This window comes from Tetrao urogallus (assembly GCF_951394365.1).
Source record: "Tetrao urogallus genome assembly, chromosome: 7".
NCBI classification, from domain to species: domain Eukaryota; kingdom Metazoa; phylum Chordata; class Aves; order Galliformes; family Phasianidae; genus Tetrao; species Tetrao urogallus.
In genome coordinates, this window is record NC_136820.1 from 46222556 (window position 1) to 46247792 (window position 25237).

General features: G+C 39.2%; 1 protein-coding gene across 3 annotated transcripts; it reads left to right on the top strand.

Moving 5' to 3' along the window:
- Positions 1-3231: 3231 nt before the first annotated feature.
- WDR48 (WD repeat domain 48) lies at positions 3232-24001 on the top strand (the record flags this gene model as incomplete). Of its 3 annotated transcripts, none has more annotated exons than XM_079538421.1 (19): positions 3232-3288; positions 8572-8712; positions 10238-10316; positions 10526-10608; positions 10723-10852; positions 13026-13114; positions 13883-13984; positions 14289-14513; positions 15510-15584; positions 15933-16035; positions 16498-16595; positions 17404-17511; positions 17837-17933; positions 18763-18858; positions 19861-19966; positions 21217-21304; positions 21862-21938; positions 22924-23116; positions 23906-24001. In XM_079538421.1, 19 exons carry the CDS (start codon positions 3241-3243, stop codon positions 23999-24001), a joined length of 2034 nt encoding a protein of 677 aa, XP_079394547.1. The 3 variants fall into 3 exon arrangements, with proteins under 3 accessions (XP_079394547.1, XP_079394545.1, XP_079394546.1); XM_079538419.1 differs by having other exon boundaries at positions 3241-3288; positions 10238-10307; positions 10544-10608; XM_079538420.1 differs by lacking the exons at positions 3232-3288; positions 10238-10316 and having other exon boundaries at positions 8691-8712.
- Between the last annotated feature and the right edge of the window lie 1236 nt (positions 24002-25237).

Consider the following 25237-nt stretch of genomic DNA (forward strand, 5'->3'; position numbering starts at 1 on the left):
TATTATTACTGAGGAAATTTCATCTTCATCTTTTTATTTATTACAGTGGTTACTTATCCAATAAGCATCTACTTGCTTTTCTCCTTATCTCGATGCCCTGCCCTAATTCCTGAATCCTGCTCAGTTCTCTCCCACTTCCTTTTTGGCTCAACATCTATTTGCTCACGCCAGTGTTTTCAGAAGGTTACAATTCAACCAAAGATGACCAGAGTTTTAGGGAAATTGAAAAATAATCCCTGGATTTATCTACAAATCTTGTTTCTTCTCTTCCAAAGCCAAAAGCAGTTAACCTCATAAATTTGATGATGTTATTGCTTTCCTAAAATGCCATGTCAGTTCAGCACATAACATAGAAAATCTTATCTACCATATTTTTTGTGCAGTTTGTCTTCAAGACTCTGTATCAGCCCAGCCTTGCTTCATGTCAGTGATGAATGAGAATGAGTAACAGGCTGAAAGTGCAGCTCAGACACACAGAAAGCAGCAACTTATTGCTTACCACCATGATACTTCTTGTGTTTCAGCAAAGACAACCTCTGATGGACGACACAATCTCTAGGGATCCCTCCCAACTTCAGAGGTACGATACAAAGTGAGCTCTATGCATATTTTTTTCTCCTTTCAGTAATGAACTGTTGGTCAGAGGGGTTTAAGAAACACTGTGTAGCAGGGACTATCCACATGTAATCAGTTGACATGCAGAGAGGAAAAATCAATTTTAAAATTGCATTACAATGTAAGTAAAAATGGTCTACAGTTAATAAATCTTTTTTTTTTTTTTAATATACCATCAAGAATCATAGAATCACAGAAGACTGCCCTTGAAGACACAATATGAAGATTAACTCTGCTAAGTGAAAAATCCATTTGTGCTCAAGGATTATGAAATGATTATTAGGGTTTATTAAATAAATTATTCCATTTTATCAGAATAACACAGAAATCATAAACATGTCAATATCTTTATTAGAGAGACTTTAAGAGAGATTTTTAAGGTATGCATGATAATTATTGTTCCATGGAAAGAAGTCTTAAACCCTGTAATGGACTAATGCATATTGAAAGGTGGGAAGGCACTTGGTTCAGTATTTACTTAAGCAGAAAAACTTCATACTACCTCTTTGGTTCACAGTCCATTAAGATTACATAAGAAACGCATGCATCTGAAACAATTTGATAATTACTGTTAGCTTAATGCTAATATACATCTCAATTTTTGCTTAAAAATAAAGAGCTTTAATTTTATCTTAGAAAAAATGTAATGTGCTAAGCAGTACAACTTTGTCATATCTACCATAGATGTTTTGAATCATATGCTCTGTAATATTGTAATAACAGGAAATAGTGGAAATAGAGCTGCTAAGGAAGAGCTTACGCCAAGGCTGATCTCTTTTACCCTCTGCTTGCAATTGCAAGGAGGACACTGCACTCAGCAGTGCTGGAAAATGCATTTCTTATCAGAATAAGCAGTTTGTATTAGCATTAATGAGTGGCCAGTGAGCATGGCTGCAATCAGCAATCAGCAATATGAATACGTGACTATATATTTTTTTATTTATTCCTTTACCAGTTTTTTTGTCACTGTAAATGCTTTTCACTAGGATTATTGATTCTCTGTGCATTTCACCAATCTCCTATTCCAGTCATCTTTTCTGTTTTAAAGTAAATGAAATAACCAATACCAAAACAAACCCTCCAAGATAACATCCCTATGCACAATTCTATACAGATCTTAATCCAGAATATCGTCATTGCTGCAAATCAACACTTCATGCATTAATGGGTCAAGCAACAAAGAGATGCTTTGAAGCTGGGAGGCATTCCTCTAAAAAGCAGCATAGACTTTCATAGTCATACACTCAAAATTTGAGCAAGTATTTTCTATTAGACAAAATAATACAATCTTCCCAGGCTCTCTAGGGAAGATGCTTGAATCTTTGCTATTTTCTCAGTAGGAAAGCTCAAAAGTCAGGCTGAGCATTTGACCCCCAGCACACTTATAAAATGGCTGCCATCCAGAAGGACCTGGACAGGCTTGAAAAATGGTCCCATGTAAACAAACCTAATTGGCCTCAACATGGCCAAGTGCAAGGTGCTGTACTTGAGTCGGGGCAATCCCAGATGCGTCTACAAAGAACTCTTTGAGAACAACTATGCAGAGAAGCACTTGCAGCCTGGAAGGCCAACAGCATACTGGGTGATATCAACAGAGGGGCAGCAGCAGGAAGTGGAAGGGGGCTGTCCCCCTCTGTTCTGCCCACGTGGGACCCCACATGGAGTGCTGAGACCAGGCCTGGACCTCCAGCACAAGGATGCAAAGCTGCTGGAGTGGGTTCAGAGGAGAGCCAGAAAGATGCCCAGACAGCTGGAGAACTTCTCCTATGAAAAAAGGCTGAAGGAGCTGGGGGTGGTCAGTCTGGAGAAGGCTCTGGGGATACCTCACTGCAGCCTTCCAGTACGTAAGCATACAGACAGGAGAGGGAGCGACTTTTTACATGGCCTGATATCATCAGGACAAGGAAGAATGGCTTTAAACTATCAGAGGGGAGATTCAGCTTAAATGTTAAAAGGAAATTCTTTACTCAGAAGGTGGTGAGGCATTGGCACAGAGAAGCTGTGGATGCCCCACGCCTGGAGGTGCTCAAGGCCAGGCTGGATGGGGCAATGGGCAGCCTGATCCAGCAGGGGAAAATCCTGCCTGTGCCAGCTCCAACACCCAATAATCTCTAAAGACTCTTCCAACTGAAGCCGTTCTATGACATTTAAAGGCACACGTGAAGCCTTCAGCAGCACAGAAGCACTGCCTGATGCAGCCAGAGCACCTCAGTGTCGGGGCCATGCACCAGCGTTCTGTCAGCACCTCAGATGGAGTCGAACAACTTCAGCCCACAGGCCACGCCTCCACTGCTCTCCCAGGGATAAAAACATGTCCCTCCGGCCACCAATAGGAAGAAAACAATCAGGAAGCGGTGGGATGAGTAAGGAGATGAGCCCGCACCCAGAGCCCCGACGTCCAGAAGATAAAACTAAGGCCGTAAAATGGCGCGCGGCCACGGCAGGGCGGAAACGCTCACCGCGCCTCCTTCTCTGGCCCCGCCCCCTTCGCAGTTGCCTGGCAACGCCTCAGTCAACGCTGGCGCCCGCGCCTCTCCTCTATACGGGCTTTGGGCAGAGAGGGGGGCGGGACTTCCGGAACGGCTCATCCTCCTCGGAAGTGACGTCACAGTGTCAACATGCAAGATGGCGGCGCATCACCGGCAGAACACGGCGGGGCGGCGGAAAGTGCAGGTGGGTGCGCGGCTGCGGGGAGCAGCGGGGCTTCGGGGCGGCGTGGATACGCGTGGGCCGCCCTCAGGGTGACGGTGGGGCACTGGAGGGGGGCGATGGTTGCTGGGGACGGGTCTCCGCGTTGCTCCGTGAAGGAGGTGGTGTTCTGCTCCGCGGCCCGGCTGAGGGGTTGAAGGGAAGCGGTTTCCTCAGCTCGGGGGATGCAGAACTGAGCCACCCGGCCGGCTCCCGGCAGCCGTTCCAAAGGGAAGTCCGCAGACCGGTCAGGCTGTGGCAGTGAATGGTAAAAGTCAGGGAAATGGGTTTATTGTGATGTTTCGTTATCTTGTTCGGGATACTGCCGGCACTTTAAATGGTTTTATGTCCTTCGGTATGGAAGAGGATTAATGTTTTATGCCTACCTTTAGTGGTAAGTGCAAGTTTCAGCTTTTTTTAACCGTTGTATTAATATGTATATATATATATATATATATATATATATATATTGATTTGGCTTGAAATAGTCTCAGCGTCCTTCCAAACAGAAGTGTGTACTGTGTCTTAAGGTGTCTTTTGTGTTCTGTCACATAGGGGAAGTGTTTTTAGCTTATAGTGGTTTTTTATAGTTAATGTAAGCACTTGGTCAGTGCTGCAGAAAGAACCTCCGTGCCCTTCTGAAAAACCCACTGGCATTTTCAAAAATACAAAGAATAAAATACTGCAGCATCATCTGTAGCATGCACAAGTTCTTGAAGATTGGCCTCCCAAGAAAGGGAAACTTGTAGCTGGCTATTTATTTGATGAACTGCTATCACTGTGTTACTTGATGCTTTTGCTTCTCCATATCCTGCTATACTAATCTGGGCTTCAGCCAGTGTACTCCAAGTCTAGATCAACAGAGAATAACTTTGGTTACATGATAAGCACATACAAAGTATTTTATTGTAGTCCTATTATTTCACTTACTTGGTTAAATACACATTTTGGTCAGGTTTTCTCAGTGGCTTTTACATCCGTCAGCTGCTGGTAGAAAGTAAAAACCATTAACAGTTTATTCTGCTTCCCAATGGCTGAGCGTTTAATATGTTTCTGCTTCAAATAATAGAGATTAATTTTGAAATCTGATTAGAAAAATGTCCATCAGGCATGGAAAAAACTTCTTTTACAGGATATGAGAGCTGGTTAAGATTTATGCAAGTTTGAACTGTTGTTGTCTCTGATGCACCTGTTTTACTGGTCAGTAGAACCATTCAAAATAGCGTGGGATGCTTCTGGATATAATTGTATATTGCATAAGGGTTTAATCAGGATAGGTGTTTCAGACCTCAAAATAACGTGGATAAAGGTAAGAACTATAATTATTTAAATGTAAGGCACTCATTTGAAATGTGTTGGTGTCCCAACTGTAAGGTCCCCTTAACTGGGTGGGAATGGAGGTGCAGGGTTTGGGAGTAGTAAACACCACTGTGTGATGAGAAGCAGTTGGCCGTGTGCTGTGGCTTTCTGATGTTGTACTGTGAATTAATTTGAGGTGGAGCCATTTTTCAGCAGGTGTCTTAAAGTAGTTTCCCTTCAGGAGAAGCTTATAAATGCTTTCCCAAACCTGCTGCTTGTCCAGAGCAATTGTAACTCTCTTCTCCAAATCCTTTGACAAAACTGATGAACATCAATATGATTTGGACCAATATCTTGGTTATGAAATTTGAATCAATTTTAAGTGTTTTTATCTTAAAGATAAAGGCCTGTACAGAATAAGAAGACTTTGCACTGATTTTGTCGTATTGCTGTCAAGATGTTTTAGTGAATCAACTGGAAAGTAGTGAAAGGGAAAACTTCTGTAGTTAGAAATATTTCAGCTACTGATTTTATTTTTGAATGATAGAACTTTGTAAGAACAGGGTAGGTTTTGTATGCAGTATATTTTTTTTAAAGATGTTATGTGTCGTGTTCTATCTAATCCTTACCCAATAAATTGATTCACTGTAAAAAGATAAGATGAACTCCTTAACACATTACTGTTATTCTGGGCTTGGATCCTCTGATGAAAACTTAAATATCAGTATATTCTTAGTTTTAGAAGCTTAGGTTATTTTAAAGAGTACCATCTGCAGTGCCAAAATGCTGAAGAAACGGCTTGTTGTTTTATCTTTTCCTTAGTGGTTACCTGCTTCATCTCTTATTTTTTAATGCAGCCAATGCATTCTAGGGTTCTTGAAAGATATCTTTTCCCAGTTGTCTATGACAGCAGGTGGCTGAGAATTTCCCTCTACTTAAAAAAAGGAATGCGTGCCTTCATACCTTGTCTGCTCACTGTTTCCTCCAGAGGAATGCTGGCATTTTTGAAGGCAGATTCTACCCGTACATAAAGAAAATCTGTCTTAATGTGTGTATTGTAACTAGGGGAGCAAAGCTTCCATCTGACTGATAGAGTTGATGAAGGAAATGCATTACAGGTACTGTAAGAACTTGGACTTGTGTACTGAAATGTATCTGTTGATATTACCTGTGTCTCTGGTGCTCTTAGTCATTAAAATGGCTAGTCCTGATCCATTTAAGATACTGAGTCCCATAAATTCTTTATAGTGAGGGTTAATCACTGTAATATTTCTGCATTGTTTACTGCAGTGAAGTGTTGTTATTTGTTACAGGAGTTTATAAATGCTACAGCATAATAAACGTAAAAAACCTTGGTCATTATTGGAGTATTTCATGCCACATCTTGCCCTGCCTGGACCATCAAATGGCAATATCACAGCAAGCTCAGTCATCTTTGTGTTTGATGCTGGCTTTGTGAATCAGTCGATGCGGTGAACCAAGCAGCAATGTGCTCTCAGTTGCCTGGTTTGAAATGTCTGCCAGGTGGTGCAAGTCGTAGCTTCCTGATGACCTTCACAGTCCTGTCCAAATGCAGTGCCACCTCATCTGGACTGGGAAAAATGTCTGTGCTGTGGCTTGGAGGAGAATTTAATCACAGAAAAACCTCTTGTATCTACTATTTTGTGCATTTGTGTACACATACTTGAGTATGTACTTCATAATTATTGCACTGTTACCATATTTTCTAACAGTTGTTATTTCTATTTTGAGTATCATTCCAATCTAAAACCAAGTAATAATACTTCAGACCTTTCTCCTCAAAAATAAGGCAACGATGGAGAGTGACATGTGGATAACCTGCATTCTTGCTTTGTTCGCCCTAGTGATCTCTAGGCTTTATTGAATGTGACTGCTGTCCACCAGCCTTAAACAACTGTCAGATATTTTAAATCAAATTGCTGCTGTGTTTATTGCTCGATTTCAAGTTCCTTGTTTTGAGAAGCATTCTAGCCCCCTTTTGGCAGACTTTATTTTGTCCCTTTAAATTGCATATTTACATGTAATTAACTATTAACTATACCTGCATCTTCCATTTGCTCTTAAGTCTATCAGAGACCTGTTAACTCTTTAAAAAGATACTTGCTCTCATTTACTCGCTTCTCTCAAAATATAAACAAGAGCTGTAAAGGAGCTTGTAAAGAGCTTGCATTTGGTATTTTCATTGCTTTTATTCAAAAGTTGGAAAGCAGTGACTTTGCCCATCTTTCTTGCTTTGTGTGTTAGACCTTGACTTTGATCGTAACGTTCTTTGAGTTAGGTAGGCTGCATGGGCATTTTAACAACACAGATGTGGCGTGGTTGAGGCCAGATGAAGTGTGCTGTATGTACACTCATATCAGAGAATCACAGAACGGCCTGGGATGAAAAGGACCACAATGCTCATCCAGTTTCAACTCCCTGCTATGTGCAGGGTCACCAACCAGCAGACCAGGCTGCCCAGAGCCACATCCAGCCTGGCCTTGAATGCCTGCAGGGATGGGGCATCCACAGCCTCCTTGGGCAACCTGTTCCAGTGCCTCACCACCCTCTGTGTGAAAAACTTCCTCCTAATATCTAACCTAAACCTCCCCTGTCTCAATTTAAAACTATTCCCCTTTGTCCTATCACAATCCACCCTTGTGAACAATCATTCCCCCTCCTGTTTATACACACCTTTCAAGTACTGGAAGGCCACAATGAGGTCTCCCCAGAGCCTTCTCTTCTCCAAGCTAAACAAGCCCAGTTCCCTCATCCTTTCCTCATAGCAGAGGTGCTCCAGCCCTCTGATCATCTTAATGGCTGCCTCTGGACCTGCTCCAAGAGCTCCATGTGTTTTAACAGCAGTGTTATACATGGTTGGTCAGTGGAAAACATTTTCTTTATGCTGCTTTAAGGTGCTTATTGGCCTGAAAAATTAATTTCATTAAGTCCAAAACTACTCCTTGAAAGAGTTTTCAAAACACTGGCACTTAAATATCCAAATTATTCCTGCTGTTGGCAGGCTGTATTCTGTCAAGCTTAATGTTCTACCCTGTTGTAATTGTTTTCCAGTGTCTGGAAAGGAGGATAGCTTTTGGTTCTCCCACGCTGTCTCTGAATGGAGAGCTTTCTTCTTAGCCATATGCAAACCACTGTAAATGGTTAGGAGGCAGCATGATGTGAAATGGTTGGGTGAATGGGTTGGCTTGGAAGCATCTGTAGTGCTTTATAACTGTGCTTACTGCAGGAGTCATAGTGGAGAGCATTGTAAGACATGCAGTTTGTCCCCTTAAATCTCCATTTAATGTTTCTGAGCAATACACACTGTGCTGTCGGGTACAGAAGGACTGAAACAAGATTTTCCCTAATTGGAAGAAGACTAAGTATTTCTGCTTCTTATGTTAGAAAGGAGATGTCTGTTCTTTAAAAAAGAAAAAAGAAAAAACCTAAAAAATATCAAAATACTGCCTTTCTCCAATTGTCATAATAGTATTAATAGTAATAGCTGGGATAGAATTTGAACCTGCAGTATTTTGTAGTCCTTACTGTTGGCATCCTCTCCCTGCAAGGCTGAGAAACACTGTCATCACAGCTTTAGAAAACGTGAAACCTGCTTAGAAAATGAGCCACGAATGCATCATGTTGTTTGGGATCATCCAGAATCTCTGTGCAAAGCAGGGAATTGAACTGAGGATTCTCCCAGTCTAAGCCTGATTTGTAAGGATTAAATAATCCCTTGGGCTCCTTGTGTAGCACTGACATCTTTGTAATTCTTCCCCGTTTTCGGGGGGGGGAGGAAATTGGCTGAGGTTAGTGATGGTGACTTTCAAACTGGCAGACTCATTTAATGCTTTTAAAGCTCTTAGTATTTTCTACCTGAGAATCTTGCTGGAATGAAATTAGCTGGTAGCGTTTTTGGCCGATTCAGTATCTTAATACCATAATCAGGTCTGTGTAAATGTATTTTAGGTCTCCTATGTGATTAGAGATGAGGTGGAGAAGTACAACCGAAATGGGGTAAATGCACTTCAGCTGGATCCAGCATTAAATAGACTCTTCACAGCAGGCCGAGACTCTATTATAAGGATATGGAGTGTCAATCAGCACAAGGTAAGCCTAGGGGATTTCTCAGTCTAAATCTGCTTTGTGTTTTTTCAGTTAGCACGCTACAGGTGTATACCAAATGTACCAGTTTTTAACAAGTGCTAATCATGATAGAAAAATGTTTTTGGTAAGTGTTCATATTGTAACAAGATGTATTGGAGTTTACAAACCCACATTTGGGCCAACGTCCTGAAGAACTAATTGCAACTGAGATAAATTCAATATAGAATGTTGCAATTTTCAGTGATAAAGAAGTCATAAAAAAAGATTGCTTAGGTCTATGTTGTAGGTGTATGTTGTGTTAGTTACAAATGAACTTTTGGTGAACTTTTATATATTCTGGTATCTTGGGAGGATCTCTACTCCTTATCTCCCCTTTATTATTAAGATCAGTTGATCACATCCTGTTAGCTCCACTTTCTTTTTGATCTTCTAGCTAAGGAAAGCTTATTAAAGCATTATGCCAAACAACTCTGGCTCTTGGACTCTCCTCGGAGGAGTGGTGTTTCAGACACTTAATTGCCTTGGCCTTTTCTTGGGCTCTCTTCAGTAGTTCCATGTTTCTCTGGTATTGGAGGACCCAGAACTGGGCACAGTGCAGAAGGATCACCTCCTTCTGCCTGCTGGTGATTCTTTGCATAAGGCAGCCCAGGATACCATTAGCCTTCTTTGCAGCAAGGTCACACTGCTGGGTCATGTTCAACGTGATGTCCAAGGGACCCCCGAGTCCTTTTCTGCCAAGCTGCTTTCCACTTAGGGGTCACCAGCCTTGGCTCCCTCTGAACAAAAGGTGAGCATTATGAATCTGAGTAGAGTACTGGAAACCAGGGCTTCTATGTGAAATATGCAGGAGATAACACTTCTGTCAGACTCTTTTCAGTGGCGAGCAATAATAGAACAAGGGGCAGCAGGCAGAATCTGGAACCTAGAAAGTTCCATACTAACACAAGGAAGAAATTCTACACTGTCAGAGGGACAGAGCACTGGAACAGCCTGTGCTGAAAGGTGGTGTGGTCTCCTCTGGACATGTTCAAGACTTCTCTGGATGCCTACTTGTGTGCCCTGCTGTAGGGACCTGCTTTAGCAGCAGGGTTGGACTCTGTGATCTCTTGAGGTCTCTTCCAGCCCCTAAAATTCTGTGATTCTATAAGCTTCATGTCTGAGAGATCTTTGTATTGTATTTTAGTTGTTCTGTTCCTCTCTGTAGCAGAAGTCTAATCTTATGAGTGCAGAAATAACTTCAGCTTGGCAGACACTGCCATTTTGGTTGTTTTTCTGTGATAGAAAACTAAACGTTTTGAGGTGAAATTCATCATGAAATGGGAATGAGTTTAAAATATATAGTGGGTTCCCTGAAAACTACTTTGTGATATTATATTTTAAAAGAAGGGGAATAGTGACTTCAGGCAGTATCGTGTTAGTCAACCTTTGGTCCATTCGAAGATTGCAAATGTAACAACAAGATCTGATAGTTGCATTGTCTTTTCCTTTCACAAGGGGATTTTAAACTTTTTTTTTTTGTAATTTTCAGCAAGACCCTTATATTGCATCTATGGAACATCACACAGATTGGGTAAATGATATTGTACTCTGCTGCAATGGTAAAACATGTGAGTACTAAATTGTGTCTTCTGTAAGCATGTAAAATTTATTTGTGTGGTGTTAATGTGCTAAAACACTGCGAGCACATTTAAATGAATCATACCTACACATTTTGTTTTCATTGAATCATTTGTTAAGAAGCATAGAGGATTGTTCAGGCATCTTCTAAGGTAATATATTAGCTATTAAAGTTCACTCTTTATCCTTCCCCATTTAGTGATATCTGCTTCTTCAGATACTACTGTGAAAGTGTGGAACGCACATAAAGGATTTTGCATGTCAACACTAAGGACACATAAGGTGAAAAACATTATTTGGAACTACTGTATATTACAATTGACGACCTTTTAAATGTTGTAATGTAAGCTTCAAGTGTGTAATATTGTTGAGTCACATTGTTACACTTTGTTATAGGATTATGTGAAAGCCTTAGCATATGCAAAAGATAAAGAACTGGTAGCATCTGCCGGGCTGGACAGACAAATATTCCTCTGGGATGTAAATACTCTAACAGCACTGACTGCCTCAAACAACACTGTCACAAGTAGGTACCTGGGGATGGGAGACAAATGAAGCATATTTTATTGAACTAGCATAATCTGTGAGATCATTTTAAGACTAAAGATACCCATTTCTGTGTGCAGATTAAAAAATGTGCAAGAATCCTTAAGTTTTTGAGGGTATGTACTTGGTCCACTTATTGTGTTGTATAATAGTTGCAGATGTTGAACAGCCAACAGTCATGATGCTCAGAATAAAGATAGAGGTCTATTTGGCCCTCTTCTCCTGAGATGTAATGAGCTGTTGTTCATCAGAAGTTCACAGAGCTTTAGCTTAAGAAGCTTTTTGCTCCTTACCAAATGCAGAAAATGCACTGAGAAATATTCAGAGGGAGAATTTCTGTAATGTGTTTTGTGTTTATTTAGATGCTGCAACAAATGTAGTACAGCCCCTAGAGCAGAATTTGGTACATTCAATAGATGTATCTGTCAGAAGAATAAAGTTACTAGATAAACTTTGATAAGAATTCCTGCCATTGTGGTGAAATAGAAGTAATGGTAGGGTACTGGAGAGATCTAACTTGGTAGTTAAATGTTAGAAGGCAAGGGGACACTGTCAGTAGGTTCTACATCAGGTTTAATCCTTAATTTTATCATCATATTTTAAGGAGTACTCTGTCCCTTTAAAGATATTACAGTATATTGAAATTCACTGTTTTTTCACCTAGAGAGCAATCCCAACCTCAGTTTCTTAGAATTGTCAGAACAGTGTTGGCCAAGTTTCTCTTCTGGAAAGTGTGACACCAACCTTCAAGTTGGGTAATATTTAATTGCTTGAGTGAGTGACACAAATTTGGGCCATCAGCATCCTGTTTTGTGGTGGCTCTTACATTTTGTGGAAGGAGATCTAGTTTGATCACAGTGTGCTTTGCTGCCTGTAGGTACTTCAGAAGTATACTGTTCAAAGTGAGTGGTCTCTTTCATTTTATACAGAGCGTTTGATCTGTGTATAGGATTTTCAATTCAGTTTTAGCCCTGTGCTGGCATGTTTGTGTGGCCTCCAGCAGAGATGACTTCTGAATAGTTGTATGTGTTTTCTGTGGAAGTTTGCTATCACTCAAAGACGTGTTTTGTCACCAGATTTTGCTGATAACTTTAAGACATGTTGTGATTTGGTTGAACAGGGAATTTTTGAGGAAAGTCTTGCTCTTGGGAAGACTTGGTCTAGGGGGGAAAAATTAGTTTGTTGAACGCTGCTACTGTGATACAGAACCCAAATGATTTGTTCTGAGCGCAAAATGAAAAGGAAATAGAGGCATTACCTCTAAGATGACAGACATAGATTTGCATTTCTGGTGTTAGAGCAGTAGTGCATGGTAAGGGAGAGGGAAGAGAAGCAGGCAAAGTTGTTCTCTGTAAGTACAGTGCTCCCAACTAAAAATGCTTCTGGTGGGAAGAACGTGTGTTGTGAATGAACTGGCCTTTCAAACAGCATTTCATTGGAGTGCAAGTGAAGGCTGTGGTTTAATTTGCTGTCTGATTACAGGGAAGCAATGTACACAAGCCAACATTAAAAGGAAGCCTGTTTTTAAAGATTGTCTCTCAGTCAGCATAGCTATAGTTTAAATTGGATGAGGAGTTTTGCTTCTGAGTGACTGTCCCTTCTAGAAGAAGAAGGAGTTGAGCACTGCTTTTGTTACAGCATGAATTTTGTTTCTACAATTCTGTCCTACATTCCCAGTGTCCTCCTGCCTGCGTTAGCACTATGGAGGAAGTTTTAAAGCCTTTTATAGGTTATATGTTTGTTGGACAGTGTGCTAAACTCAAAGATTTTTATTACCACTTTTTAGCTTGCTTGGCTAGGAGAAATCTCTGCGCTTAAATCCAAGCACTTATTAGGAAATCACTTAGAAGTGCCATTCTCTAAGCAGTTGAGAACCACAAGATTACCTTGCATTGAATCATTGTGGACACCAGGATTGTGGTGACCATAAATGTGAGGTTTTATACAACACTGGATCACAAATCAGAAAGCATAGCAATATGCTGTCTGCAGTCTTGCTCCTTTTTTTAGCAGAGCCCCATATATGGAGTAGGATGGCACTATTATAGATCAAAACCTACATTTGATTCTGTAGTGTTTTTAGTGAATAAATAACTACGTTTTCAAGTGGCAACATTAAAATTGAAAGTGTTAACTTTTTGCTTTTGAAACAGCTTCTTCCCTGAGTGGGAACAAAGATTCCATCTATAGCCTTGCAATGAATCAAATGGGAACAGTTATTGTATCGGGGTCCACTGAGAAGGTAAGCAAAAATCTAGTAAGGCTTATTCTGCTTCTCTTCAAATCTTAATGTAAAGAGACAATTTTACTGGTGTTCACTTTTACATCTGTAGCAGCTTTTGTGTTTTAAGTAAGGAAAGTGAGGTTTTTTTGGGTTGGTTTTGTTTTTTTGAGTGGAAGTTGGAATATCAGTCACCTATAGATTACGTATGAAAACTATGCATTGTGTAAACATCCATACATCAGAGATCATTTAATTTCATTGAAAGAGCTCTAATTTTGGGGGCATATTACTCAGCTGATCATACAAACTGAAGCATGTACCACTGAAAAAGAAATGATACAGCAACTTCCAAGGCCCCCATGGGGTGGTCAGTAAAGTGAGCTAGTGAAACTTTGTGTTTGATGGTGTTTGTTATAGAGAAAGGTACAACACCCAGGAGTTCCTTGTCTATATGAAAATGAAAGTAGAATGTACCAGCCAGGTTCTCAGAATTCTTTTTCTTTCCACACGTTCTCTTGCTTCCAATCACTTGCATTCATTAAGATCTTAAGAAGACAACAGAAAAAGCAAGAAGAGATGCCATTACAATCAAGGGAAGAAAATCTGTCTGTTTGTTAGAGATGCATAAGATGGAGTTGTGTATCCTGTTCTAACAAAACATGCTTTTGGTGATGGATGTGTACTTGTTGAGGGTAAAGGTCAGTTTATTCAGAAAGGCTTAATTATATAGAGAAAATGCATAAATGAAAGAATGTTAATGCAGTTATTCTGTGTCTGTTTGTGTAGGTTCTCAGGGTGTGGGATCCAAGAACTTGTGCAAAACTAATGAAACTCAAAGGGCACACAGACAACGTAAAAGCTTTGCTGTTGAACAGAGATGGTACCCAGGTATGTGCTTCTATTTGAGGCAAGGCATTTTGCAGAACACGGAAATGTCATTAATGTCTTTTCAGCACGATAACTGTTCTGTGTTGTCGATTACAGAAGATGTACCAACAAGAATTGTTTAGATGCTGAGTGATTGAGGGGGTGGCTGGCAGCGAGTGGTGTTCATGTATGGGAAAGCGATGAATACAGACTGTCTGGAAATAGTGACGAGAGTTGTTAACTGCCACTTCTCATTTAGCATCATCTTAGTGGAAAAAGAAGAATTATGAAAGGTTTTTATGAAATTACAATGATTGTTGCTCAGTGTCTTTCAGGCAGTTCTGATGGGACTATTCGTCTGTGGTCCCTTGGGCAGCAGAGATGTATAGCCACATATCGAGTCCATGATGAAGGTGTTTGGGCTCTGCAGGTCAATGAAGCATTCACTCATGTTTATTCAGGAGGAAGAGACAGGAAGATCTATTGTACAGATTTACGGAATCCTGATATTCGTGTGCTTATCTGTGAAGAAAAGGCACCAGTCCTTAAGGTAATTGATTTTGCTTCACAAAATCACAGAATGGTCAGAAGGTATCCCTGAGAATTATCTTGTCCAACCCTGTGTTCCGGTAGGACCATCTAGAGCCAATTTCTCAGGACCAGTTCAAGATAGCATTTGAAATCTCCAAGGGGGGATGCTTTGTAACACCTGTTCTGGTGCTTGGTGACCCTCACAATCTAAAAAATATTAATAATATTTAAAAAAAAAATAAAAAATGTTGTTTCCTGATCTTCAGAGGGAGCCTCTTGTTTTTCAGTTTGTGCCATCTGCTTCTTGTCCTGGCACTTATCCTGTCTGACAAAACAGTGGCTTGAGGTGTATGCTGACAAAAGATTGTATGCTGCACATTTTTACCTGACTAGCAACCTCCAATATTTTGGTTTTTTTTTTTTTTTGTCTTAAATTACATCTGAAACTTATTTGTCTGAAGAAATACCTGATTGCTATCAAAAATGTATAAATTCAGACGTTACTGAAATTGAGCATGTTTTAAATATGAAAGGTTTTTTTTACTGGGCTTTAGTACAGTTTTTAGAAAGCAAATCAGCAGTGCCAAGGCTTGAGATAAAAAAATTAATTGCTTCTTAGAAATATATGCACAGAACTGTATTAGTAATATTTTACATAATCACTGGAACCAGCAGCAAGATTTCTGAACACTGAAACTGTGTGATCTTAAACTGGGGAAAAAACATGTGCATGAGTCTGAGCCTTTTGAGGACACTGCTTTTGAAGGGTCTGCTGATGGAATGTTTTTTAATTATCTGTAACACTTAATGACATGGCAGTGGAACGTGTAGGTGTAAAAAGTGTGACTGAAACAGAAACCAGTATATAAGACATATAAGTGTGTATATATATGTATATTGCTTATACACTTAAGCCAAGATGGTGGATTCACAAGGAAAGCCATTATACAAGCTGTGCATACACAGAGCAAAGTTAAATTGAGTGACTGAAAGTATCTATAATTCTGTTATCTAGATGGAACTTGATAGATCAGCTGATCCTCCTCCAGCAATTTGGGTTGCAACAACTAAATCCTCTGTGAATAAATGGGTAAGTGAGAAATATTTTATGCTCTGTTGATTCAAATACGTCATCATGGAATTTGCAGTCTTGCTTTAGGATCTACTGGAGTGTTACTTGCAATTGGACTGACTTGAGATGATCTATAACGTTTTTTCTTTGTTTGTTTAAATTATAAAATGTGAATACTCAAGTTGACCAAAATATACAAATCTTTGAATTACTTCCTTTATTATCTATGCTGCTTCTATTTATTAAATATCCGACACTGAGTGGTTAACATCTGAATAGCAGCACAAACTGGCACTTCTTAGTCAAGATAAAAGCAAAGTTTTTGAAATGGTTGAATGTGTCCTTTTTTTTTTTTTGCTTCTTTAGACTTTGAAGGGAATTCATAATTTTAGAGCATCTGGGGACTATGATAATGATTGTACCAATCCTATACCACCCCTATGTACACAGCCTGACCAAGTTATAAAAGGTAAACAGCTGTTTTCCTGAGTGCTTGTGAAATGTTATCATTAGCAGAGATGGTAGATCTTTAAGACCAGCTCATGTTCTCAGCTGTCTGACACTTTGATTTCTGAAAAGTCCTTGGCTCTGTTTAAGGACTGTTCTGTAATAACTTTATGCATTGCTCTGCAGCAAATGAAAACATTGGTGCTGTCACCACTATTTACATCAAAAATCCAAAATACAGCATCATGTGAGCATCTACAGAGAATATTAACTCTGTGCTGGGCAAAACCATGATAAATAAAATCAAAGACAGCACGAGTATCATTTATGTAGTGTTAGTTGTGGTTGAATAGCATTTAAATATTGGTGCTTGCATAATAGAGTTAAACCAAATAATCGCTCCTGTTGTGTTATGTGGTTTAATTTACTGTAAAGCTAGACAAAAAGAGAAGTGTAGTGACCTTAATTGTTGTTTGTTTGGCAGGGGGTGCTAGTATCATTCAGTGCCACATTCTTAATGACAAGAGACACATATTAACCAAAGACACAAATAATAATGTGGCATACTGGGATGTCTTAAAAGTAAGTACATAATTTTAGATCAAACATCTACTGTTGTATCAGTAATTATTTTCTGGGGGGGGTTCTGAAATTTTTTTTTGTTATGGGAGTTTTTTCTGGTTGAAAAATAAGTCATTTTTTTGTCCTAAGACATAATGCAAAGATGACTTTTTGGAAAGAGAAGATGCCTTTCTGCATCTTAAGAGCTTCTTTGCCCAATGTTAGGTTGGATAATAACATCTTCGTTTGCTTTAAATTCAGTCCTTTAATAAAGCACACTCAGCTGTGTTACTGAGCTGCTGACTGAAGTGAGAAAGAAGGGAATGAGAATGAAGAACGTGGATTTGTACTAAAAATGTTTCAGAGGACTTGCAGAAAACGGAATGTTTTCTTTGGCTTGCAGTGGTATATACTGGAGAACAATATTAGGACCAAGGCAGGCATTAATGTTAATTTGGTACCTTCATTCAGTTATTTTTAGCTTTTGTTATTAGGGTTTTCAGCAACTTTTCTTAGCTGCAGCTGCGTACATACTCACTGTAGAGATGGGTTACTCATCAAGTCAAAGTGTGTTGACTTGTGTTTAAGATTCACTTTTTTTTTCTTTTCTTTCTCTGCTGGCTTGATGCTTTACCTCAGGAAAAAAATGTGTTCTTCAATTTATGGACAAAAACTCGAAGTTTTAACTTGTGTGTTTCTGTACTAAATTGGTTGTGGAGAAATGATAATAATTTTGAGTGTATATGAAAATCAAGTATAAGTTTCTAAGAGTTGTGTTATGATTCAATGTGCAGAATTGAAACATTCCTGTATCCCTTCTGCTGTACAGGCATGTAAAGTTGAAGACCTTGGGAAAGTAGATTTTGAAGAGGAAATTAAGAAGAGATTTAAAATGGTGTATGTGCCAAACTGGTTCTCAGTAGACTTGAAAACTGGGGTGAGCTACAAATCCTAAATCTCTTCTTCTGGTGTCATATTTTGTATACTATTTCTTCACAACAATTATAACGTGTTCTAAGTTTTGAAGAACTTATCATTTGTCTGATGAGTTTGGCTTATATTGAAGCAAATCAATACATTGTACCTCCATTCTTAATAATCTGTATGACTTTTACACTATTGTGACACTTTAAATTCACAGTACAGTTAGGAGTTAATTTTTTTGCTTTGTATTCCCAGCTGTTCCTTCAGTAAATTTGTTGGGTTGTTTAGTACAACACAACTATTGCATTCTTGTTGCTCTCATGGTCTTTTTCCAACAGATGCTGACAATCACTTTGGATGAAAGTGACTGCTTTGCAGCTTGGGTTTCAGCAAAAGATGCTGGGTTCAGCAGTCCAGATGGTTCCGATCCGAAATGTACGTTTTTACCACTAGTGGTCCTTCTCTGAAACATAAAAGCAGAACCAGTTCCAGTGTTTACATTACAAAACGTTTGTTGGATAAATCAGTTGTTGATTGGGTTTTAGAGAGATTTTCTTGAGACTAAATTTTGTAAAGAGTTCTCCAAAGAAAAATTTTTTTTTTTCCTGAAATATTCAAGTAGTTTTTTCTTCTTGGCTTGGTGCAGTGGAAATGCTAAGTTATGGGCTGAAAAAGTGACTGAGCACCCGGTGAGAAACAGGGCCAACCAAGGGGAGGTCAGGTGCAAGCAGTGGGCCTGGCTGACTGGAAGGGTTGGAGCCAGGATCCACCCCTTCCCACACTTCATTTAAGGGTAAACAGTGGAGGTGAGGGCATCTCTTGCCAGAGATCCCTGCTTACCTGAGGCCTTCCAAAGGTAAGCAGCTCTTTTCCTCCATTTCTGCTTCTGTGGCTGCTGTATTTGGGCTTGTTCTCATTTGCTGTAGCCAAAGACTTTGCTACCCTGCTGTTATCCCACTTGGTTTTCGACATCCAGAAAGCAAAAGGGAAAAAGTGATATTCCTAAACGTAGAGCTACTGTTAAAACTAGAGAATGTTGAATTAAGTCAATGAACCAGCAGTAATGATTCTGAGACTTGAGTCTTTCTGAAAGAAAAATCTAAAAGATTTAGCCTGCAGTTTTGAGTTTGTGATAAGCAGATGTCTGTGCCAATGATTAGTTTGCTTTGGGAACTTCGGGGGGAGTTTTCATCTGTGGATCAAATGTAGGATGTTATAAGTCAATGCTTTTGATGTAACTGAGGTTCTTGCTGTGTCTTGACAGTGAACCTTGGAGGGCTTCTATTGCAAGCACTTCTGGAGTACTGGCCTAGAACACACATCAATCCAATGGATGAAGAAGAAAATGAAATAAATCATAGTAGGTGTTTTAATACTTTTTTTCCTTTGAGATTTGTTCTTATATTTTTATGTTTTTGTTTCTTTAACAGTTGCAGCACTTAGCAGATTTCTCTGGGTAAACTTGCTGATTATCATACTTCTTTGTATTGACTGCCCACAGCTTTGGAGTCAGTATAGAAGTGTAATTCTCAAGCTTTTGTAGTGTTGCCATATTCATGCCACGCTGCTTATTTCTGTGAGTTGTCATGGATTAGTGAAATGTTCAGAACATTCACTGCAGAATCAGAGCCTCCATTTTTCCTTCTCAAAAGTAACAATTCGAAGAAAGAGATGAGAACTGCTTCTTATTGTTACTGTCAGTTGTTAACAGAGCTGCCGTGAGGAAATCTCTCAAACTATAGGACTTCTCTCCTGCTCTACCTTAGCATTATATTCATTCCTTCTCTAATAAATAATAGATTTTTCTTTCTTGGGCTCTTTGCTTAATGTGATTTTACTTTTGGAAGATGTGAGTCTAAATACTTACAACTTATGTTTCAAGGTACTGGAATGACAAAATTAATTTTCTTCAAAAATTGCATAATTAATGCTGATTTTTTTTTTTTTTTTTAATTTTTGATTTTGTGTGGATGTAGAATCATTTCTTCAAGTGTTTGAAGACCAGACTACTAACTGTGCAAAAATAAATGAATGTAGAATGCAGTAACTTAAAGAAGTGTGAGTCTGAGCTTTACTAGTACTGTATCTTGACATTTGGCAAATCCACGTGGAAAAACAAAGCTAGTATCTTTTGAGTTCTGAAAACACAGAGGAAAATCCCTTTACTCACAAGTTTCCTTCTGATAGACTTGCTGTGTGTTGGAAATGGGGATTTGCTTTCTCTTACAGAGCTGATGATTTTGTTTCATTTATGAAATTGATTAACTGCAGATGGAGAAGATATTTTTTCTGTCTGTGTACACCCAGTTTTAAGGCATAGTGCAGTCTTATTGGTGTGTGTATTTTTTTTTTTTTCCAGCAGTGAATGGTGAGCAGGAAAACAGAGTCCAGAAAGGAAATGGATATTTTCAAGTACCGCCACATACACCAGTTATATTTGGTGAGGCTGGAGGACGCACTTTGTTCAGGTATAGAATCTCAAAAGCATGCACTAAGTGGCCAAACACTTCCTGCCTTACCAACATGCAGTCACCTGTGTTTGTTGTGTGCTATGCATTGAAGATGTGCCCTCGACAGACAAAATAAGCAGTTATAATACTCCTTGCATTGTTCAAGCTGACATCTTTGTTGGATGCCAACAAGGTGTGGGGTCTTACAGTGTTGAGAGTTACGATAGCTTTTAGTTCTGTGTTGCAGCTGTGAGGTATTTTTTGGTGCCCTCTTCCTGCAAACAGGTAAACTGAACTTTGTTTTAGAAGGAAACTGCAATGTTTCAGATTCTTGTAGGACTTCGTTACGGATCTCTTACATTCATCTCTGAGCATTACTGATTTGGACAGAGTGGCTCCTGCCACTAACCAGAGAGTTAATACTTATTAACAGTGAATTTTAAAGCTGGGAGGTGCTCCTTTTGGGTTTATTGTTTTTTCTTTCACAAGCTGCATAGGTTCCAAAACCATGTAACTTTCAGTACGTGAATGGATCAGCAAAATAGGGTTACAATTTTCAGCTTTGAAAGCTGGATTTTTCTTTCCAGTATTAGTGTATGTACATCTTGGCTGAAGCTTAATATTGCATTCATTCTGTATGGTGGATTCAGGTGTTATACAGCTTGTTCTCAAGAAAACATTAAAATGACACCATTGGAGGTAACAAGCTTTGCATGTTGCACCTAAGAGCTGGATTGCAGAGATCTCTGGGGAAATACTTGATAATTATTTATGAAAACGAGGTGTGCTTTGCTATGAAGGAATTAACATAAATGTTTGGTTTTCTTTCATTGCTGTATGAGCGCATTCCTTAAAATTATTTTTATTCTTTCAATTCGATGAGAGTTCAGCAGATATTTTACATGCAGAGCTCTATTTTCCCAAGCAGAAAAGAACTGTTTTGTCAGCTGCCTTTCCCCCTTCAGGTTTTGTGCTTACAACACAAAAAACACATGCAATCCATGAGCAAAGTAGTTCCATGGTTTGTGCTGCAGCCTGTAGTTCTCCTTATTTTTGCCTTAGAGATCCTTCTTGCATGTAGTTACACTCATTTTCCTTTGTAGGAAATACCTGACCACTTCCTCAGTAAGCTTGATCCTGTGAAAGGCTAGCTAACCAGCTTCAAGCACGTTAAAAGGGCACATCCTCTCCTGAGTGCTTTTTAATGTGTGTTATGATTGATTCCTGTACACTGAACGTTTCCATTCATAGAGCTGACTTCTCTGCAGGTTATTGTGTCGGGATTCAGGTGGTGAAACGGAGTCTATGCTTCTGAATGAGACTGTGCCACAATGGGTGATTGACATCACTGTGGATGTAAGTTTCCCACGTGTAGACTTCAGGTTTTGTTTGTTGAAAGTCAGCTACAAAATCTTTAACTGAGCTCAATCTGAATAACATGTTCAATTTTTCAGCCTCTCACGTACTGTATGTTAAAATAAGTGTTCTCAAGGGCTGTACTCAACACCCATGAATAAGCATGATTTTTTTTGAAGTGTCCAGTTAAGGTTTTTTGTGCATTGAAGGCTTAGAAAAGGATCTCAAATCACTGTGTGTAACAGGAGTCCTTTTCAAGTGTAGAGCTCAGGTATAGAGAGTAACCTTTACATCGCTGCTGTATTTTCATATTGTCTGATTTGCTTTGAAGCAAACAGTAATTACATTCAGAAGGTAGGTGCAATATGTGCATCACTGAAACTGGAGCACATTAGAAGTGTCAGTAATTTGGAAGCTGTCTGTGATAGTTGCTTATTAAGAACCTCTTGGTTATTGGTAATCAGGAACTGACTATCCTTTGCTTACCAGATGGTGGAAATGGGAGCTGATAATAGTCCATTCTAAATTTAACATTTTCCAAATTTATTTCCTTCCAGAAAAATATGCCCAAATTCAATAAGATTCCCTTCTACCTCCAACCTCATTCATCTTCAGGGGCAAAAACTCTAAAAAAGTAAGTAATAGTGCATATTTGAGTCTCAACATTGCATAAAGGGAATTGTAAGCTCAAAAAAAACCATATTGCTGGAATCTTACTGTGCTGGATTTACTTGTGGAACACAGTTTGCAGTCATTGAAGCAGCAATGTTCTGAAGTGTTCAGTTCTATCAGAATCTTTGGAAGAAAGTAAAGTTTCTTTCAACTGACAGTTTCTGAAGTTAATGCTTAGAAATCTCTGAAAAACCAAATAGTGAAATTTGATTTGGTGTTGTTTTGTTTGTTGTGTTCCATCAGAGCACAGAGGAACTTACAGATTGTCCCACTGTCCAGAACTACAATTTTATGTTCTTTTCCTCTTTCTAACAGTGATCAATAATAGTTTTTAGAAGGAAAAGGTACAGAACCTGGCAGGGAACATGGTTTGCCCATCACATGTGGGCTGCATACATTGGAATGCAGGTTCTCAAATGTCTAGTCAGTAAGGTGGGCAAGACACCTACCATTTATTTGCAGTAATTCCAAGTGTTTTTTCATAAATGTCTGGTTCCTTTGCTGAGTTCTTCACATCAGAGACAATTTGTGAAAGAAAAGCTCCACAGACTTTGCGTGCGTTGTGGAAGAACTGCCATTTATTTGTTTAGAATTCCCTTTTTGTAATGTAGGAAGAACAGCATATTCTTGTTCCATATCCTCTGTCCTTCTCTTACTAATTCCTTTTCTTTGGAAAGAATAAGGTTTGATTTTTAACCTAATGAGGTTTGATTTCTTGAATTCAGTCTGTCAGATATCTTGCTGCTTTTCTGAGATCCTTTGTGCCACTCTTTGAATTGACAGCTGTTGTGTCACGGTATTTTGTTTGGATGATCCCGTTCATCTTTCTATATTATGATAGGTGCAAAATTTAATGGTTTGCTTAGCTTGCTATAGATAGAGTATGATGGAAATAAGAAATAGTTCCCTCAAGTTTTGTCTTGCCAATCTTTATTTACCTTCTGTAGAGATCGGCTGTCAGCAAGTGATATGCTTCAGGTGAGAAAAGTGATGGAGCATGTGTATGAGAAGATCATAAACTTGGATAATGAGTCTCAGACAACTAGTTCTTCCAATAATGAGAAAGCAGGAGAACAAGAAAAAGAGGAGGACATCGCTGTGCTCGCAGAGGAGAAAATTGAACTTCTTTGCCAGGACCAGGTAAGGCACTCAGGAATTTTTAGCTCATGAATAAAACCAGCTTCTAACAGTCAAGCAGTTGTGAATTTCTGAGTACTGAGATGGAAATATACCACAGATTATCTGCTGCATTTAAAAGTAAGAAGAAACCATCTTATCATGTTAACTGACAGTTCAGGCAGTAGTGGATGGCTGGGCCAGAGAATTCATGAAGCATGCCTACTTCATTCAGTTCTGACCACCAGCCTTTATAGAATCATGCAATAGCTTTACACGTATGCACAGCTGAGCTCTCCCATATTGCTCTTAGTCATTTTCCTCAAAGGAGGGAGAGGAGAAAATATGATGGAAAATGGCTCAAAGAGTTGAGATTAGGACAAGGAGGTCACTCAATAATTACCATCATAAGCAAAACAGACTCAGCGTTAGGGAGATTAATGTGATTCATTGCCTGTTATAACTCAAGCAGGGAAAACTGGAAAAAAATAAATAAAGTTTGGCAGAGTTCTTGATATGAGCTCTAAAAATCATCCATTTCCAAATTCTCATCAGGAACTTGTTCCTGACATTTGCTTGCATGAAGGTTAAATATTGAGGAAGTGGTGGTTAATGAAATTATACAGTAAGTGGGCAAAGACCTCTGTATAACACAAGAGTTTGGCTTGCTAGATGACAGATCTGAGCCTTTGCATGGTTGATCTTTGATGCCAGTTTGCTCATAGGAGTATGTTGCCCAACCACGGTGTTACATCCTTGAATATTCTGACAATGCAGCAGACTTATGCAGTAAATGACGTTCTTACTATTCAGGTTTTGGATCCGAATATGGACCTTCGGACTGTAAAGCACTTCATCTGGAAGAGTGGTGGTGATCTGACGCTTCATTATCGCCAGAAATCAACGTGAAGGGGAGCAGTGGACTTACATGGTTACTCATTGACTTGACCATAATGTACTGGTTCCAAGAGTAGTGCTATAGAAGCCCAGTGAACCCCTAAGGTAGATGAGACTTCTAATGACTCAGTGTGGATGGAAAGTATGCATTTAATTGAAGTGACTAATAGATCTGTAATATAGAGGAAAAAAAACCTGTATGATTTAAACTAAAATCTGTCCTAGTCTCAGTCACTGAGATGGGAGGTCCCTGAGTGGTTGACATTGTGTGAGGTGTACAGGGAATGGATGATAATCCAGTGCAGACTTTTGCTTCCTCCTTTTTTGCTGTATTTTTTTTTTTCCAGAACTTTATATTGTCATCTGCTCACGCTTGATATGAAACCATTTCCATCATAGTAATGAGTAGTGGTATGTACAACATAATTCAGAACTGCACGGGCAGTATTTTTATTACATTCCATTCATAAAGTACCTACAGTGGTCTCTCGGGTTACTGAACCATTTCTGTCCCTTAAAGGCATTTAGTAAATAGGTAATGCATACTTCAAAGAACTGGCCTGCTTAATTGCTGATGGAGGATTAACATCAGACTTGTTCTAATACTGTGACTTGAACGTTCCTTTAGAGAGTTGTTGTCTGCAAAACAAGAACACTAGGTAAATATTGTAGCAGGGTCAGTCTAAGGATGCTGTGCATCACAATAGGGTGAACATGCTTTGCTGCAACCTAATGAATTCTTTTTTAATCTACATCACCAGTTCTGGCAATTTGTGCTCTAAGGACACCGCAGTCTAATTTTTGGTAACTCTGCTCTTTGTGACACTTTGTTGAAACTTCAGACCGTTCTGAATATAACTTCCAGTGTTTCACCTCGAACTCCAGACAATTCACAGCACATTTTCATATTCATGATGTAAAAATACTTAACTCTTTTTTTTTTTTTCTTCCAAAGTTTTATATGCAGTTGTTCTTTTGTTGTAGATGCGGATCTTCTTTTCACTGTTATTTCTAAACAAAGAAAAACCTGTGACTGTTGCAGACTCATAGTAGTCTTTTATAGTTTAACTTATTGGGGGGGGAGGGGGGGAACGGCGCTTCAGCTTTTGTTGAGAAAATGTGGGATTGTCCCAGGAAAACCATTTGTATCCAGAACAAATTAAAATCCTCACAAAGAAATGATGTAAAGATGACTTGTCTGAAGCAGAAGCACAAGTGCCTTCAGAGGGCAGTACGTTAATTGAGTTT